The sequence below is a fragment of the Colletotrichum godetiae genome, assembly GCF_030913485.1.
Source record: "Colletotrichum godetiae strain CBS 193.32 chromosome Unknown BDP55scaffold_32, whole genome shotgun sequence".
Taxonomy (NCBI): Eukaryota; Fungi; Ascomycota; class Sordariomycetes; order Glomerellales; family Glomerellaceae; genus Colletotrichum; species Colletotrichum godetiae.
In genome coordinates this window covers 329,747-348,103 of record NW_026851280.1, presented here as the reverse complement: position 1 = coordinate 348,103, position 18,357 = coordinate 329,747, and the positions used below count along the sequence as shown (strand labels likewise).

General features: G+C 52.8%; 4 protein-coding genes across 4 annotated transcripts; 2 read left to right on the top strand and 2 right to left on the bottom strand.

Annotated features, from left to right (window-relative positions):
• Positions 1–966, top strand: BDP55DRAFT_770320 (uncharacterized protein). Its single transcript, XM_060581082.1, has 3 exons — positions 1–223; positions 284–313; positions 430–966. Exons 1-3 carry the CDS (start codon positions 121–123, stop codon positions 750–752), a joined length of 456 nt encoding a protein of 151 aa, XP_060427285.1. The 5' UTR covers positions 1–120; the 3' UTR covers positions 753–966.
• Positions 967–2,538: 1,572 nt separating this feature from the next.
• On the bottom strand, positions 2,539–3,811 carry BDP55DRAFT_228904 (uncharacterized protein). The gene is made up of 2 exons (XM_060566135.1): positions 3,539–3,811; positions 2,539–3,435 (listed from the first exon to the last, which is right to left on the bottom strand). Exons 1-2 carry the CDS (start codon positions 3,619–3,621, stop codon positions 2,799–2,801), a joined length of 720 nt encoding a protein of 239 aa, XP_060427284.1. The 5' UTR covers positions 3,622–3,811; the 3' UTR covers positions 2,539–2,798.
• A 3,334-nt stretch (positions 3,812–7,145) lies between these two features.
• BDP55DRAFT_556808 (WD repeat domain-containing protein) lies at positions 7,146–11,296 on the bottom strand (the record flags this gene model as incomplete). The annotated part of the gene is made up of 4 exons (XM_060569625.1): positions 7,146–7,994; positions 8,074–9,811; positions 9,865–10,889; positions 10,940–11,296. 4 exons carry the CDS (start codon positions 11,294–11,296, stop codon positions 7,146–7,148), a joined length of 3,969 nt encoding a protein of 1,322 aa, XP_060427283.1.
• Positions 11,297–12,064: 768 nt separating this feature from the next.
• Positions 12,065–18,152, top strand: BDP55DRAFT_730727 (uncharacterized protein; the record flags this gene model as incomplete). Its single annotated transcript, XM_060579726.1, has 3 exons — positions 12,065–14,987; positions 15,035–15,498; positions 15,552–18,152. 3 exons carry the CDS (start codon positions 12,065–12,067, stop codon positions 18,150–18,152), a joined length of 5,988 nt encoding a protein of 1,995 aa, XP_060427282.1.
• Positions 18,153–18,357: the final 205 nt, after the last annotated feature.

Below are 18,357 nucleotides of genomic sequence, written 5' to 3'. Positions count from 1 at the left end.
CTTCGCTACCCACACACACACTTCCTTGCTCATCAGCATCTTTCATTCTTGCTTTCTGTATCAACAGATTCATCAATACAAACACACACACTTCCCCAATCAACTCATCCAATCGCAACCATGCGTCCCTCTACTATCGCTAAGGGCTACACCTTTTACCTGGGCACCAGCCCTACCTTCACTCCTGAGCCTATCATCGGAGGCCATGATGGCGATGCTTCCAGTAAGTTTCCCAATCTCGTGTTTCGCGCAGCATGGTCTCAAGGCTCACACACATATCCAGACACTGGCTCCTATGAGCTCGTCACCCTGAGTGAGGATCCCAGCAAGGGTCACCCTACCGGCATCATCGAGCCCTCCGTCTCCAGCAAGTTTCATTTACAGTTCTGCTTTGAATTCGCAATTTTCTAATGCGTTTGTTTCTTACAGTTGGCACCTCTTCGATCTGCTCGCAGGTCACCTCCGAGGTGTGCCAGGCCGTGTACATCACCGAGACCTTCGCCGTCTCTATCCCGGTTATCACCACTGCCATGGAGACCTCGTCCGTCGTCTCTGAGACTGGAACTACCTCCTCCACCAAGGAGTCTTCCACCAAGACTGAGACCTCTGTCTCCTCCACTGGAAAGGAGACCTCCACCACTGGCACCGCGACTCAGACTGTCGCCACTCCCACCCCTTCCTCCAAGGCTTCTAAGACTGAGGTTGTGGTTGTGTGCGCCATCGCCGGAGCCATTCTCATGTATTTCCTTTAAGGAAATCAAGTCTAGCTATTCGGTCACTGGCAGTTCTTCACTTGAAATAGCCGGAATGGGATGGATGGCTTAGGGAATTGGTATGGCTAAGGAATTGGAACTTCATCAAGGACTACAAGGGTTTCAGGTTCTTCAAGGCACAAGGTTTCGGATGCATCAGCTAGCATTCACTTGACCCAGGACTCAGTACAGAAAATTGACATTACCTCGTCACCAACTTCTCTCTGTTTTCTCATTCTGTGACTGTACTCTGCAATGCGCTTGATGTCTTGCTCTTGATGTATCTCATTCTCTTAAAACGTGAGGTGACTGTAACCCGCCATCGCGATGCTAGTTCGAGTGTTGTTATGGTGTTTTTCCTGAAGGCAGAGATGACGCCGTCACGCCGTTGCTACGATGTAACGCGCTTCTGGATTCGCAGTACGTCGCCATCATTCAAGGGCTCCCCTAAGTGATTGTACTTCGCTCGGTTAATCCTATGATGTATCGTCAAAGGCAGCCTCGCCTCGACGTATCGAAAGCGATGAGAATGAAACGCCTCTCAGTACAGCTTGCGGCCTTGAGGCTGGAGTCACAAGCAGGACCATCGCCGTTATTGAGACTCAACACCATACACCAAGAATACCTTGAATGAAGATATCCAACGATCAATACCGCAGAACTTCAGCATCCTCTAAATCCAACAGAGCTATTGCGGTTTTCACGCAGGACTCGTGAGAAAAAGTATAACCACTCTAGAGCTTCAGGCAAAAAAGGAAGTCGTAAATGGAGAGACCCATGGCTTAATATTAAAAGGCTCCAGTATCACTTCCAATTATCCACAGCCGTCGAAGGGACACGAAAACAGCGCTCACCGCGCGTCAAAACACCAAAGACGCCCTTGGTGGGATCCCCATACAAGCTACGCCCATCATGCAGAACCAACAGCCAGAAGATCGTCCCCGCGCGGACGGCGGTTGGAATCGCCATCGCCATTATCATCACCAGAGAATTTTATCATTGACCAAAGAACTGTTGTCTCTAAGCTTCCATCATCACGTATCTACATTGAAGAGAATTACGGAATCGCAGTGCCACTGGGGTAGAACCCAGCGCTGACCGCGCATCAGAACACCAAGGAAGCCTCTCGTTGTGACATCCACTCGGTCTGCTACTGCCCTCATCACATAGAGCCAGCCGCCAAAATTAAGCTTTCGTGTAAACGGCGGATAGAGGTTCAATCAACATCGTCATCAATGAACCGTCCTTTCACAGAGTAATCAAATCAACGTCTTATCTGCATAGAGAGCTATTTCGACATCGCAACATCACCAAAACATCCCCCATCGCCCACCGCGGGCCAAGAACACCAAAGGAACCCTTATTCCGCCCCCTTATTCAAGCTCCCTAAAGCACCCCCGGGAGCACCTACCAAAGCACCTACCAAAGCACCTAGAACAACCCACCGTGATCTCGCTCCTTCCACTTTCTCTCCATGTGAAAATACCTTCGTTCCCAAGGCGATGGATTCCCTTGTGGTGTGCTGAGCTTGGTGTGTCGTTCAACTGTGGTTGGCCCGGTGTGGGTCCACGGGGCCGAGAGCCCCGAAAACTACGGTGCACCACCGGCATGTCGCTCCGAAAGTGGCCGGAGTTGGCCCGGAAGGTTCCTGCCTGTTCTAGTTGTGTCAAATCTTGTTGCGCTTTTGGGGGTTATTTATCATTCTATGAATCGCAGGTCAGAAGCGCCGAGATGGACAGAGTCAGGCTTCGTGGAGATGGTAGAGGCGATTGTCGGCGCTTAGCGACAGAGGTAGGGGGGCATCAAGTTGGTTTAATGTCGTTCCCGTAGTAAGGGGACAGACACTTTGAAGGCTCGAAATTCATACTCGTAGTCTACCCCATGTATCGTGAAAGTATGGTGCCCTCTTGTGTGCCCAATATCATCAGCCTCATAGCCTCATGTCTCATAGACGCCGCAGAGCACAAGCTCACGATGCCCTCAAATCCTCGCCTCAAACAACCCCTCCCAAACCACCAAGCGCCGCCATCACCATCGTCAAGACCCTCAGTTCGGCCTCCCAACACCAACCTCAACCCTCCCCCTCTCAACAATCTCACAAACCCACCCTCCACACCCCCTCTCTCTCCCCTTCCCTTCCCCCGTGCTACCGCCGCCACCCGTCCCCTCCCAAAACCAAATGACCTCCAACCCCACCAAAGACCCCCTAACCTTCCGACTACAATTCCCAAACCCTTGGATCCCCCGAACACAAACCTCCCTCAACACCCTCCTCTGCGCAATTCCCATCCGCCTCTCCACAAGCAAATGCCGCTCCATCAACCCAGGCGTAGCCCAACTCCACGCGCACTCGCGGTAGGGTATAAGTTCCGTCTCGTGGTAGAGTTGTCTGCAGACTAGGACCAGAAGCGTCAGACCTCGTCCGAGGACCGATCGTGATCTCTTCTTCTTGGTCTTGGGGCTTTTTCTTTCTGGTTCTAGTATCTGCCTCGTCGGGGACGTGGTCGTGGGGACACAAGTCCAGGGATTCGCGCCGGCTCGGAGGGAGAGGCAGTGGAAGGATCCTGTTTTCGGATCGTGGAGGACGTGGATGCCCATGTTGGAGAGGAGGAGACGGTAAATTTTGTTGCGTATCTCTGGGGGGAGGCGCAGGAGGGGAGATTGTTTTCTATTTAGCTCCCATCTATTCCAAAAGCTCAGTTAGCGTTCGTCTTTGGTTGAACTTGTCATTCTCCTGTCCCCTGAAGGCATGGCATTGTAGGGGACGGGGGGCAAGGGCAACTCACAACTCAGCCTCTGTTGAGCCCGGCTCCGGTAGGTATCCCAGTACGCCATATCGTTTCCCCTTTGCATACGTCGTGGAATGCATGAGTTGGGGGAGGAGAGGTTAACGCAACACACTCTCCAAGCCGAGGTTGGAGGCGTGACGTGTTGTGGCGGCAGCACCAGGGGGAAATGGGGACGTGGGGTTCCTGGAACGGCGTGGGGGTCGGGGGAGAGCGAGACACCTAAGTAGATGATCTCCCGACCGGCCCGTGCTCCCTTTCCGCCAACCTAAGCACCAAGGTTATTGACAAATGGCGGACAACGACAGGGTTATATATGAGTCGCCCATTGAAGGATGGGAGTTTCTTTGAATTCTAACGTCAAACACGTAGAGTTAGGCGTCAGGCCCCTATCGTACACAATGGGCAGCTTCTGCAGCTACACTCGGGCTTCGCCACTGTGGCCAGAACTCCTAGTTAACACCTAATAATGGATATCCCACCACACGTATTTTCGATTAACATCCGGTATCGGATATCCAACATCTTCCAGAGCCTCGAAATAGTCCCCATATACTCCTCGATTTACCAATTCCAAGCAATCAGGTCCACCTTCTGGAAATCTTGTGACTCGCCCCCCTGCTGAGAACTCTTCAAGGATCCAGTTCACAAAGTCTTCCTCATCCGCTTGATTCCTTAGGGTGCAAGTGAAAAAGTCTGGGGTTAGCCCCCCGGAGCTTTCATTCCGTGCCAAAATTGGGCGCACCATGGCATGCTCCACGCCCTGCAGAAGGGAGATGATGAATTCTGACGGCCTAGACATCCGATTGCACAGCTGCTACAAGATGAAAGTGTCGTCAACTTCAAGAAACAGTTTCGCTTTGTCAGGCATGTCAATTTCGGTGAAGTTGCCAGGCCCAAATTCAGCGACTTGGCGAAGACTTGGTATCCTCCACATGTAATAATTTTCAACCAGGACCAGGTACCTCGGCGGTGGCTGTCGCTGTAGAACACCAGCTGTTATAAAAGACTCTATTACCGCCAATATGTCTTCTTCCCTTTTTACACCCTTGTCAATCGCATCTTCCAAATTGCTCAGTAGAAAACAACGCCATGCGATAAGAAGTTGACTGGAATCGTCCAAGTCCATCTTCAACACGACTTGTCCTAAGTAGAGGTAGTCTATGCACATTCGCATGAAACGATACCTTTCAGATTCATGCTCGTCGTCTTCATGCATATAGACACAGCAGCTTGCCCCCGCCAGAGCGGTAGCCGTCGTCGTAGCACAGTCGTCTCCCTCAAGCCGAAGGACTTGCGTAACGTATTTATAATACATACGACTTGAAGCGAGGAGTATGAAATAGTCATGACTGCTGAAAGATGGAGGTCCCGTTGAGAAGTCGTCAATTATGTCAGCGTGTTGATGAGCGCGACAAAACAAATCATAAACTCGATTCGAACGCTGCGACCAACCCCCAAGCCCATCCAGGACTCTATGGATCCCGGAGAACGGGTATACACGATGGTAGGGCGTGCATCCAAGGATGATAGCGGCATTGATGATTCTCGAGTGAATTGTGCCATCGCTTTTCGTGTATTTTCCGAATAGCTTCTGTCCTTCGACGCTGTCAAGAAAGTCCATCGCAGTTCTGTGTGTAAATGTGACAATTGACGCCTTGGAGTCCCATCTTTCCATTGCAAGATACAGATCGCTGACGTCGTTTGTTTGAAGGAGACTCAAATTGCCCCGATCGTCGCGATTGCCCAATTTGCTTTGGTGTGGAAACAAATCTGAGAAAGAGCTTTGGGTCTCCAACATTCCAGCACAAATCGAAAAAAGAGTCCTATGCATGTGGTTGCATCTCTTTACTAGATCCATTGGCGTAGGCAACTCATCCCGTTCCGTGAAGCTCTCCAGGCTGGCGTTGTCCGTGGCTACGGCAAGATGGGCAAGCGTCAATCCGGATCCTCCCCAACGCGTAATGTTGAAGTAAAGAGCTGCCATTTCGACATAGTTTTCCTTCCTTTGATCTAACCTTGACCACATGTCTTTGTACAGCTCCGTGAGTTCCGGCGGTAGCTCAAGGATACGTTGGTAAACATCATCCCAGTCTTCGTCAAGCTCTACAACTCCGTTTCTGACGTTTTGAAGCGCTAGATGGACCTAAAAGAAGACGCTATCTACCTTATCTAAGATTTAATATGCGATCAAATGCTGCATTCTATCATAAGGTATAAGGCCTAGGTCATTAAGGGATTTCATAGTGAAATCGTAAATATCTTCGAAGTTCATATCGTATATTTGTAGGCGTTGATAAGAAGAGAACTTTGTCAGGAAAATTCTTTCGGGACGACTTAATAGGCAGACTTTTACCCGCTCGTATTTCATCAATTTACTTAGGAAGTCGAAAAGCTCTTTTAGTCCTCGGTGTGGTTTAGCTATCTCGTCCAGTCCATCTAAGATAATGAGGTAGGAGCGATTACTGGAGCCAAGCGTTATGAGAAGAAGTCGTTTTAATTCCTCTGTATCCTAGTTAGTCTCATTATATTTACGCCTCAGTTTAGGCGTCTTGCGGAGAAGCTGGGCATAAATATCGACGTTTATATTTAGAACTTGGTGGGGTAAGGAGTAGAGTAAACTTTAAAAGTTCTGTTAAAGGAGTATCCCAGGCTTCTAGAAGAAATACGTAATTATCTCCGGTCTTGGACGCTAGTCACTTAAAGAAATCAATGTTCGCTTATCGGACATTATAGACTTGATAAATGTGCTCTTCCTAGATCCGGGTTTCCCACTAATCCAGAACCTGCCAGATCTATGTCCCTAGAGCCATCCTAGCAGATCGGCGTTTTTTTGATTTCGCCTGGCTTCTGCGACTTTCTCGCGTCTCTGGCACCTCGGCCAAGACATGTATTCAGGATCATTTATATCGCTAGTGGTCTCAAAGTCCCTATAGTCGTGGGGCCCAGAGTCAGAAGTTGAGTATTCACTAGAATCCAGCCCTTCGAATACCCATTCAAATGTGCCGTCGTGCTTCGACCCCCGATATAATGAGTCCGAATCGATATAAGCCGATGTGAGATGCGGATAGATATCAATCGAGATGCGGATGAAGCCTAGTGACCACTATAGACGGAAGAGTTGAGGGCTGGCCTGGCTGAGCGGTATGAGAAGTTTTCCTGTAAGGGGAAAATTGAAGGCGAGGTGTGGAGAGGAGCAATCGTCGTCGCGATGAACTGCGGCGTAGTAACCGCAGCGGTAAAATCATTGGTTGTGGTCACAACACGTGGAACGGGCACTTTGGATATCGGAGGCGTCTCATCTGCATGTCTGATTGATCAGGATCCTGGATAGGTGAAGCCCGGGTTGCGCCCCGATTATTTCTACAGGACAGTAACTGTTTCTTCAGTTACACAGCCTGATATTCCCTTGCTTGTGATCTCCTTCTGCCAGAGCTACTCAGTAGCACGAAGATCATTAGCACTTAGATAATCAAGAATTAGACGAGAAAAAGCTTACGCAGGAAACGTACTATTAAAGTCGGCCCAGGTTGTTCAGAAGTGGAAAGTGACCTAACTTACACCGCCGTCACCAAATGCATTTCATCGCTGGATATCACGACCTCCTCTACACCGGTAATTCCGCCCCATGCGTACAGACAGGACAACCTTCCCGCACTCGGTCCTTGAGCAAGCGCGCATGCGTAACCTTTGAGCCAACGCGGTACCCGCTCCGGATCGACTCCTCGCTAGCCATCCCAAAATCGGCCTCTTGTCGCTTGCCGGGGTAAAGCATCTCCATTAGATGGGACTGGTGGAAGACATGCCCGCAGGCAAAACCGACCAAAGTTTCCATCTCGTACTCTGTAAAAGACTCGAGGCACTGAGCGCAGTGGCCTGGCTTCGGAGGCTGATGTGTGTGGCCCGGTTGTTCCACAGCCTCTGGTGCTTTGAAGAAACTCTCTTCCACCTCCTCCGCACTGACTGGCGGATGTACGACATCTCTCACCTTGACGTCGACATGATCCGTTGATTGAACCACGACTTCAAACTTGATTCCCTTTCGCTGCCCACTGCGCAGGTCATTCTGGGCAGCCGCGACCTCGCTTCGGAGCACTCGCGCAACACCCGAGCTGATACTGTATTGAATCTCGTGTTCCTTCATGATGTGTTTCAAGCCCTCTCTTAGGCCTTCGATTTCGAGTCCTTCGGGGATACGCCTCACAAGCTTGATGGGATTAATGGCCGTTCCGACCTCTTCGAGAAGACCGCGGATGAAGCTCGGCTTGTCCATGCTGTAGTTCAACAAGTCATCCCAGAGATCAGGATCGTCTTGTTGCTTCGCGAAGTCGATGGCTTTCTTGACATCCTTCAGGCGATCAATGATGAGATAGAGGGCTCGCTTCATCTCGCCCGTCTTTGAGTACAAATGTACTAGCTCGTCGTCGTACCTGTACTTCTCGCACTCTTGAACAGCCTGCGGTCGTTAGTCTACAAACTGGACCTCGGTAATGCCAGTGCATCGCCATCAATAATGATCAACAATGATCACTCACCTTCTCGAATTTGTATGATGTCGACGATTTCAAGAAGCTCATCAGAAGGCCCCGATCGTACTTGGCGAACAGTTGAACGGCCAGGTCCGCGAATTCGTTAACTTGGGATTGGCTGTCCATCAATAGCCTGTCGCGAGTCTCCCCGGAATGCTCTTCAATGCCCTCACCCTTGTACAAACCGCGCAGGTAGAAGAAGAGGTAGAGATTGAGTTCCTTCTCTTCAAGCTGCGATACAACCACAGAAGGCTTGACAAGACCATGCTGTGCTTCGTCAACGAGGAGAGTGATGGCCTCCGAGGTGGCGGCTTCGAGCTCATCTGGTCCCATGGTACCAAGCTTTTTATTCGGCACGCGCAATCCGATGAAGCCGGGAATGTCGTCAGTCACTGCTTCGGCGAGATGGTTATCGCGAATCAGGCGGAATGCAGAGTCTGCATCTTGAAGCTTGATGTGGCATTTGAGCGATTCCCGGAAGCGTCCATTGGCCTCGTGCAAACGTGCCAAGGATTCCATCACGATCTTCCAGTCGCGACCCTTCTCGCCCCCCTCAACGCTGTCTTCTCGCACATCGCGGTACTTGAGCTGATTGTCCAAGGCTGTGGTAACCGTCTTGATGTCGAAGAGATCGGGCGACCAGCGGTCTAGCAGTTCTCTGAATCTCAGTTTGTCTGCCTGAATGTAGTGATTCAAAACGACTTCGTAAATTGTGCCTGGAATCGGCGGGTACATCGGCTCCGAAGGGATGTAGTCCGTGATTTCATCAAACTTGTCCGCGCCAGCAAATGTCCAAACCCATTTCTCCCATCTATCGGGGGAGCCGAGGACTCTGCTGCAGATTTTACCGGCTTCGGCCCAACTACCTGCCTCGATTAACTCTCGGATCCAGAGCTCGCCAATGCGTCTCTTCTCCCTCTGCGCCGAGGAATTAGGGTGTCTTGCCAGGCCCGTAGATCCCATGACTGACGAGGCGTCGTCAAAGTCCTCCTGGCTACTGTGCTTTCTGTCTGGCGTTGTTGGGACAAGTTCGTGAAGGTTCTCTGGTGGTGCAGCCATGATCTCGGGATGCTCGTCAAGTAACTCCCATGCTTTCTGATAATCCTGGTGCTCCAGCAGCCAGCCCAAGTGGTCGCCGAGGTCTCTCTTCGTTCCGAGAATGAAATCGAACGGGCTGTGAATGAAGATCTTGACACCAGGCTTGATGAGGTTGGGATGGATTGTAGGCGTTCCTGACCTTCGAGGGCCACCAACCGAACTTGGGACTTGCGTGCTCGAGACGCCATCTCCGCTGTGTCCACTCCTGATGCTGGCACCAGAGCTAAATAATGTCCTAGGGTTGATGGCCGCATTCCACATATCTGAGCCAAATCCAGTGATTGCTTCCAAAGCACCCCGGGAAGAAGCCACCGCCGAGGCTGCATTTTGTGCAGGGAGAACTCCGAGATGATAGTCACCTGATGAAAGCCTCTCATATCTGCTCACACTAAGGCCATCTTTATCGACTTCGGCTTGGGAGCTCAGGTCGATCAATCGAAGTTCTGGCGGTAGATTGTTCTGGCGGCGCCGTATCCCACCAGATGGCTCGCTGCTCGCGGATGTCGTTGAGAGTTTCGACTTGTGGCCCTTGGTAGCTTTCTCATCCTCGTCGTCTTCGTCGTCGTCTGGTAATACATATGCGAGTACAAGGAGAAGATTTTGGGTATATAACGAAATTCCAGAAATGATGCAATCCATACGAAGGCTGCATAGGTGTTAGCTACGAGTCTCTACGCAGCGCATGGAGAGTGTACGTACTGTTTGGCGATTTCGGCGCGTCCGATCGACTTTTCGCCATGCTTACCTGTACCGACACTGCCAGGGTGGACATGGATGATCCAGATCGTGCCTCCCCAGCCAACCAGGAGCCTTTCGATCTTCTTGGTACTCGAGGTTCCTTGTTGCGTTGAGCCCTCGGATGCTAGCGTTGCGCCAACGTCTTTGCGCCCGGCTTCCCCATCTTCGGTCTCGACAGCTTGCTCGTCAATCCACTCGACACGTCCTTTCCAGACGCTTGCCATGGTCTCCCACTCATCTGTTTGAGGGCGATCTACGTGACCGATGCGTTTCCAGGCATCGTCAGCGTCGGCACTCTCCAAGTGCAACTTTGACCGCATGATTTTGACGCCGTGTTCGTTTAGCCAGACTACGTACTTGCCGGAGAGTGACCATTTGATATTATTGATTGTGCCTTCGCCAGAGTGCAAAATTGTGTCCTTGCCCGTGTTGGTACCCAGGCCCATGCTACCAAGCCAGCCAGAAGCGGTGGCAGCTGCCGTTCCCACGGTCGTTGAGGTACTTCGACCCGGCTGACCGCCGGATGTTAGGATAAGTTGTCCAGCGAGACCACCCGAGAGGTAAGTCCGATCATTTTTGTAATCAGGGGAGAGTGCCACGGCTTGTACAGGGCGCGCAAAATTTCGCAGCTGAACGTCCTTTGTATCTACGAGGGAAAAGACGCAGACATTGCCGTCCATAGACGATGTAGCGATGTGGACGTTATTAGAGGGTGTATTTGAGACGGGAGAAGGATCCTTAGGCCTTCTCGAGGCTGCGGCAGGGGAAGCGCCCGACTGGCGGGAGGGTGGTCGTTGTTTTGCGACACTTTCGGCAGCTTCTGCAGCGAGTCTTTGCACTGCTTCCGATCTTGCTGTCGGTAAGGGAGGCGGATTCGGGGAAATGGAGATGCTGGTGATGGAGGCGGAATGGGCATGGTATACGCGAAGAGATTGGAACATGGGCAGTTGGATGACATGGATGTTGCCGTTATGCGTTCCTATGATCTATTGGCAGTCAGTTTCCGTTTGGAGTTGCACCTGACGTGCGACCTTACCATCTTGTCACCCGCGACGAGGAACGCGCTGGTCGCATCACCATTGCGGTAAATGGGCCCCAGGTGTTGAGTGAGCCTGGCGTACTTCAGCCGGGGCTCCTCGTCATCGTCTTCATCTTCGTCGTCTTCATCGTCGTCGTCATCGTCTTCTTCGTCATCATCATCGTCCTCGTCTTCTTCTTCTTCTTCATCCTCTTCCTCCTCTTTGTCGTCCGTGCCATCACCATCCTTCAACGCCTTCCCGGACTTGTTCGCGACCAATTCCCCCGGCGCAGTCACAGCCTCGGCCGTCTCAGGCCCTTTGCCTTTCTGTGCAGTGGTAGGACCATCGCGATCGGGATCGGAAGCGTCCGTCATTGTGCTGGATGTACCGTCAACTCGAAGCTCGCATTGGCATTGTCGTGTGGTCGATGAGTAGGAGAGAGAGGTGGCGGGTTCGGCCTGGAGAAGCGAAAGATGCAATGGAGGGATTTGGCGCAAAGGTGGGAGCTACCCTGAGCTTCGGATCGGGTTCGACAAGCTCCTTGGGCTGTGTCGGTCTGGTGAGGTCGAGAGGATGGGGAGCTTAGCTGCTCTTCGAATGAGTTGTCGCGCAAGTCCGCTACGTCACGAGGCGTGCTCGGTACGTACCCGAAGAGCTACCACAGCGGTGGGAGCTTCCACAGCAGTGCAGGTACCCTGGAAAGAACTGCGCTGCGGTGCACCTGCGCCTGAGGCACGGCGGAGAGCTTGTTCCTGACGAAAGGTACCTGAAGAAGTACCTGGTATCTTGGTGGGCCCTCTGTGAGCTTCTCCTCCAATCGCGTAGACACCGCTGTAGGGATGCCCCTCCCCCACCCGTCAACCCAAAATATAGTGGATTGAGCCTGCCCGTTGAACCTGTGGTCGCTGGCTGCAGTGCCGGAAGCTTTGATTCGCGTTCTTGGGCTACTGGGACGCGACTCCAACAGAAAAAAGAGTGGAAGCATCACCACCACCACCGTCTTGTCGCGAACTTCCAGCACAGCAAACTTCACACCGGTTGCCAAGGCTGTGATGGCCAACCCGCCCTATTCAAGAACTCCACCTCTCGGAATGCTCTGATTAGACCTCCGACTCTCCTCACAACTCACATGGGGGATCACAATGGCGTCCATCAAGTCTCTAGGCCTGCACCAGCCTAGCGGCCTCCAACACACAGCTCACGAAGATGCCCCGCCGTCGACCTACGCATGGGAGATATCAACCGATCCCGATCATAACGAATACGACGATACCACCGAGGTCGAAGATGAGCTACTGGTCACCAAGAACTGCGTCGTTTGGAGCCGCGGGGGCGTCTTTCGCAAATCCTACAAATTCGACCTAGAAAAAGAGCCCGTCACTCAGGCCCTACTCGCTTCCTTTCCCACTTCCGACTACAGCAAAAAGACGCCGCAGCATACCCCGAAGAGCAAATCTCCAGAAACACCGACCGAACCCCGTCGTCTATCCCGAGCCTTAGTCGTCTTTCTACGCACACAAGCACACGTTTACTTCCTCTCCGGCACGAGCCATGTTGTTCACATGCCTTTTGAGGTCGAGGCAGCCTGCGCAGCACCCCAGGGTGTCATCATCCAGCGCAAGCAGCGAGGAGATACCACTGCGCCTGTCTCCCTCAAGTTTCCGAAAGTGCCGCCCAACTCCTTCGTCTCTTCGCAAATCACCGTCACTTCCCCACGAAGCTCACAACATACGGTTTTCTCCGTAGAGGGTCTAAACAAGCCCAAGTCGTTACCCTTGAGGCTAAGCTCGACGCTCGGAAACATGTGGGAGGGACCATTGGAACAACCAGACTCACATTGGCCCCGTCTGGTTTGCTTGTTGGATCCTTTGCAAGAGTTGGGGCTCATCGTTGCTCGTCCGGATGGTGCCGCTCGAGAGAAGAGGAGGAAGAGTACGGCAAAAGCGCCGTGCTTTCTAGATCCAGCAGAAGAGATATTGCACGTGGAGGAAATCAAGCATCCCGGTGCACCCAATACCAAGAACGCCGAGCCACTCATTCTCGCCGTCACCATTAATCGAGAAGCCAGTACATACGCAGTGTGGAGAGTGACATATGTCAAGAACGAGGACCCCTTCATCGGCCGCCTTAAGAAGGACAAGAGCAGGGCAGAGCGGCGCCGTAGCTCCATGCAGCCGCACTTCGCCGCCAGTGGTGCCTCGACGCCAGTTCAGACAAACTTTCGGGAGAGCTTTGGTGCACCATTGCCGGGAAAGCGATCCAGAAAGAGTGAAAAGATCGAAAAGCCGGACAGAGTTGAGAAGCCGCTGGACTTGGTGTCGTCTTTCGATCTGGACAAGGAATCCGGTGCCAACCGGAGGCAGTCACGGCGAGTGAGCTCTATGCTGGCTCGCGCCGATCTCTCTGCTTCCCAAGAACGCTCCGTCTTCTCTGAGCAACCCTTGGCTGGCCCAGCACACGGTGGACCCAAACGAATCGAGTCTTATGGTAGTCAGGGGCCTAGACTTAGTGGTGGCTACAGCTCCTTCAACCACAATCAGACCATTCATCCAAGTCTTGGCAGCTTACTCGAGGCTCCCATCGACGGTGTTTTGGAAGAACTTCGAGCCGGCGGTGACTTTGAGGGCTTCCACACCATGGGCCTTGACGACCACGTCTTCGATGGGTTATCGCAGGAAATGATGTTTACAAAGATCCAGTCCATTTCTCTGGATAATTCCAACGTGCGATATTCCTTAACCAGGCAGCCTGCTCGTGAGCATTGCAAGGTCTTCATCTTGACAGCACCACAATTCGCCGTAGACGACCCCCTCCGCGGTGAGCTGCTCATAGGGATCCAAGACTCCCTCGATAAGAGACTTCAACTCCTGACAATCGACCTCCAACGAGGGCCACGTTTTCTTGTTCCACCCAAGCCGGGCAAAAGCTCAACCTCGTCAGAAGATCCAGTGAGGTTAGCTTGCGGCGCTCTTCGGCGGGCTCACCACGTTGTGGACTCATGCAAAGTGACTGACGGCGACATTTCGGTTATACTCATTCTATCTGAAGGGCACGAGGGTCGCAGGGAGCTCAGCATACAGGCGCCATGGAGTCAAATCACACCCATCAACCTTCCCCCAATGTCATTGGAGAACGTGAGAAGTTTGCATTACCGCGGCCGGGCTGTCGACAGAGATGTCCGGCATCGCCAATCTGAAAACATTGAGGTCGCAAACGGAAATGTCGGAGCTCTCAAATACTCCAAGGCGAGGGGCATCGTTGACATGGTTGATGGTGATGGCAGGTACCATCAAATTCAAATCCAGCTTCAGCCTCGCAATCACCAGGTGCGAAGAGTGCTCGACGCTTGTCGGAGCATTCTCCCTGCTTCTCACGCAGAGAAGATGTTCCCTGGCTGGTGGCATATCATGATATGGTTGAAGAGCGAGGAGATCGAAGCCGCTGATGCTGAGTGGTCAGCGCTGGTCATTCAGCTTCTAGCCATCTATCTCGCGCTAGGCAAGGCCAATGCCGCACAAGAATCTCTCACAAAGCCTTCGAGGGGCAAACGAAGACCTCAATCTGGCTCATTCGGGTCAATCCAAGACATTGAGGACTGGACCACTCTGCATTTATACGAAACCCCTAATGCTTTGGGCTGCCCCAGCTGGCAGCAAACAAGAGGCTGGGATTGGACTCTCGGTGAAGACGGCAGCGACGATTTTGCCAGTTCGCCCAATCCTGGTCTTAGAGACACCAAGTTCATGTCTACTCACATCCAGTACGCCAAGGGCTACTTGGCATCCCCGCTTGGCGAGAAGGCCGTCGGCGCCAATGGATACCTGCCGACTGGACAACAACGTAGTGCAGAGAACCGTGGCAATGCTGCCTGGAACGTATTCGTCGCTCTCCATCTTCTGCTCGAGGAACAAAAGTTGGAGATCATGACACCCGAATATGCTTCTCCGGGCACGGCGCCACTTCGGGTGGTCATGTGTCAAATCGCCCGTTGGTTGGGATGGCACGACTTCGTCGCAGTGTACGAGCTGGGAATTCAGGAAGAATGGGAGTCTCGCTACGATACAGGTTAGCAGTTCGTATGAGAGGACCTGGAGAGATACTGACCAAAACAGAACTTCGCCTCGAAGTCCCCCTTACGCAACCGTCTGGCGTTGACTTTGACATCTTCCACTGGATACAGACATGTCTTGCCGCCGGCCAATACCACCCTTACCTCACACTGGCGAATCTTTATCACTCACAAAATATGAAGGCGGATCAAGAGCATCTCAAGGATTCCAGATGGGCTTCTATCACGCCAAGGACACTGATGTTCAAGCGGCTCTTCGAAAAGCTCACACCAAACAGCAGTGCTGCTAACATGGTCGAAGTCATGCACTCTGCGGGCATCAGCAGTCGAGTGCTCGAAACCCTTCCGGAGGCTGTGCTTGCACCGCTCAAAGACTCAATTGCTAGATGTCAAGCTCGGCCACCTGCTTCATGGCCGAAGGACCTGTTGGAGCTCGTCAACCGTGGTGATATCAGCATGGTGCTGGCGCCGATCAAGAAGTTGCAGAAGAGCGGCGCCAACATTCTTGTCAGTATTCTATGATTTCGGCCTCTCTGACACTCTTTACTAACAAGTCACAGACGCCCACGCATAATGCGTCATGGGACTACCGAACTATCTGTCACAGCGTCGATGAGTACAACAATAATGGGTACGACGAAGGGCAGGGAACCGAGCGACAGGCTGTCATCCGAGCATTGTTCAAAGAAGACCGTCGCCTCAATGAAGCCCAGAATCTCCTCTCCACTCACAGAGCTCGTGTTGTCCGTCTGGAAGCCGATGCAGCGTGGTCAGAGAGTGAATATCTCGAAAGACAGAAGGAACTCGTATCCAGAATTGCTACGGGCACTCTGGCCATCCCTGCAGGTCGAGCGCTCCTGTATTACAGCTTACGATACCCGCTCTTGACGCAAAAATTTCACGTGGCCGGGTTCAACCTCAATTGCGTCGTTCGTCCAACAAACGTCACCGTCGGCGTCGACAAGGCACTTTTCACGGAAGAAAAGGTCTGCTGGGGTTTCTTCCACCAGGGCGTGGCGGCCGGGCTTGCCATTTCCCCAGAGGCCAAAGGTATCGACACCTCTTGGATCTTGTACAATAAGCCTGGTCACGATCTGAGCAATCGACACGCGGGCTTTCTACTTGCTTTGGGTCTAAACGGACACCTCAAGGGAATTGCGAAATGGGTTGCTTTCAAGTACCTCACTCCAAAGCACACCATGACCTCGGTTGGTCTCTTATTGGGGCTTGCCGCATCCTATAAGGGCACCATGGATTCTCTCATCACTCGTCTTCTCTCGGTCCATGTTACTCGCATGCTGCCTAGGGGTGCTGCAGAGCTGAACCTGTCTCCCTTGACCCAAACTACAGGTGTCATGGGAATTGGTCTCCTCTATTGCAACAGTCAACACAGACGCATGAGTGAGATCATGATGTCAGAGATCGAGCATATGGATGAGGAAGACGAAGACGAGCCCCTTCGAAGCGAGTGTTACCGTCTCGCCGCCGGCTTCTCCCTTGGCCTCATCAATCTCGGCAAAGGCAACGACCTCCGTGGGCTTCACGACCTGAGGCTCACCGAGAGCCTTATCACTATTGCCACGGCGACGAAGAAGGTCGAAATGGTACACGTTCTTGACCGAGCAGCAGCGGGTGCAGTCATGGCACTCGCCTTGATTTTCATGAAATCAGAGGACCACATCGTAGCCAGGAAGATTGACGTGCCAGAGTCAATCGTCCAGTTCGACTACATCCGGCCTGATATCTTGCTGCTACGTACAGTCGCCAAGAACCTAATCATGTGGAACGAAATCGAACCAAAGTTTGAATGGATCTTGGAAAGCCTTCCCAAGGCGTACCGTGGCCGGTACAAGCTGGTCAATACCACCAAGCTAAAGAGTACCGACCTACCATTCTTTAGCATCGTTACTGGAATCTGCTTCTCTATCGCGCTGCGTTATGCGGGCAGCGCGTCAGCGAGGGTACGAGACCTCTTGATACACTATCTCGACCAGTTTATCCGTATCTCTCGGATACCCGCCACGCCACGGCCACCTCCGCACGACTATCCCATGTACGACGAAGAGCTCGCCCGATCCAATGCGCGCATGTGTCAGGACGTTCTCGCGCTCTCCGCCGCCATTGTCATGGCCGGCACCGGCGACCTTGTTGTGCTGCGTCGTCTTCGTCTACTACACGGCCGCGACGATCCCGATACTCCGTACGGCTCGCACTTGGCTGCCCATCTCGCCATTGGGTCTTTGTTCCTTGGATGTGGAACAGCCACCTTTGGCACGAGCAACATGGCCATCGCCAGTCTCCTCATCGCGTTTTATCCCATCTTTCCCACGTCGGTTATGGACAACCGCTCTCACCTCCAAGCCTTCCGCCACTTCTGGGTCCTGGCCACCGATCCTCGCTGCCTGGTAGCAAAGGACGTCGCAACAGGCCAACCAATATCTGCCCCCATCGAGATCCGCAGGAAAATGAACGGGGCTCATGATGCAGAGGACGTTGCCGTCATCCGCAACACGCCCTGCCTCCTACCTCCCCTGGCCGACATTGCCAGCATCCGCACCGACGCAGGCCCAGCCTTTTGGGACCTCGAAATCGATTTTGAAAAGAACCCCTCACTCGTTGACGCCTTCAAGGAGAATCAGAGCCTCTACCTCCGCCGGCGCCCCGCGCAAGAAGCACCCTTCACGTCGACGCTCCGCGCCCTCGGACGGGATGCGTTGGCCGACGTTACAGACAACGGCACGCGCGATCCGGTAGAATGGATATTTGGCCTCGATGCCCTTCGCGACCTCACCTACGCCGAGCGCGCCACCGTTCTGGACCGTAGCACGAGCTCCGAGGGCGCTGCTAGCGAGACTTCAGGGTCCGCCGTTGACGCTCGTCTTGTGCTGGAGCGGAGTATGGACGGGTCTTCGCGGGAGAGGCTCCTCGGGCTGAAGATGCTGTTTGAGTGGGCGGATCGACGTGCGCAGCTTGATGGGGGTGCTTGGGCTAAGGGCAAGGCTGCCAGGGCTAGCGGCGGTGTTGGTGGGGGAGGTGGAGGTGCAGAAGGGGAGAAGAATCAGGAGTGGTGGATGCGTGATAGTGTTGTTGAGGAGCTCAAGGGGCGGGTGTTTATGGCTGGTCGGGAGGACGGGGTCGGGCAGAGTCTTAGGAGTATTTGAGGTTGTGTATGGACAAAGTAGAAGGGAAGGGAGAAAGAGGATGAGGTTTAAATTATCGTTATGAAGAAACGTCTTATGAAGAGGAGTTTATCCTGTTATCCTCTCCTCCTATGAGATTATGTTTTTCGAAAAGGGTCTTCCCTCGCACCCATTGTTGACCTCGATGTTGGTCCATGCGTATTCGTCCCATGGTGAGAGGCTTCAT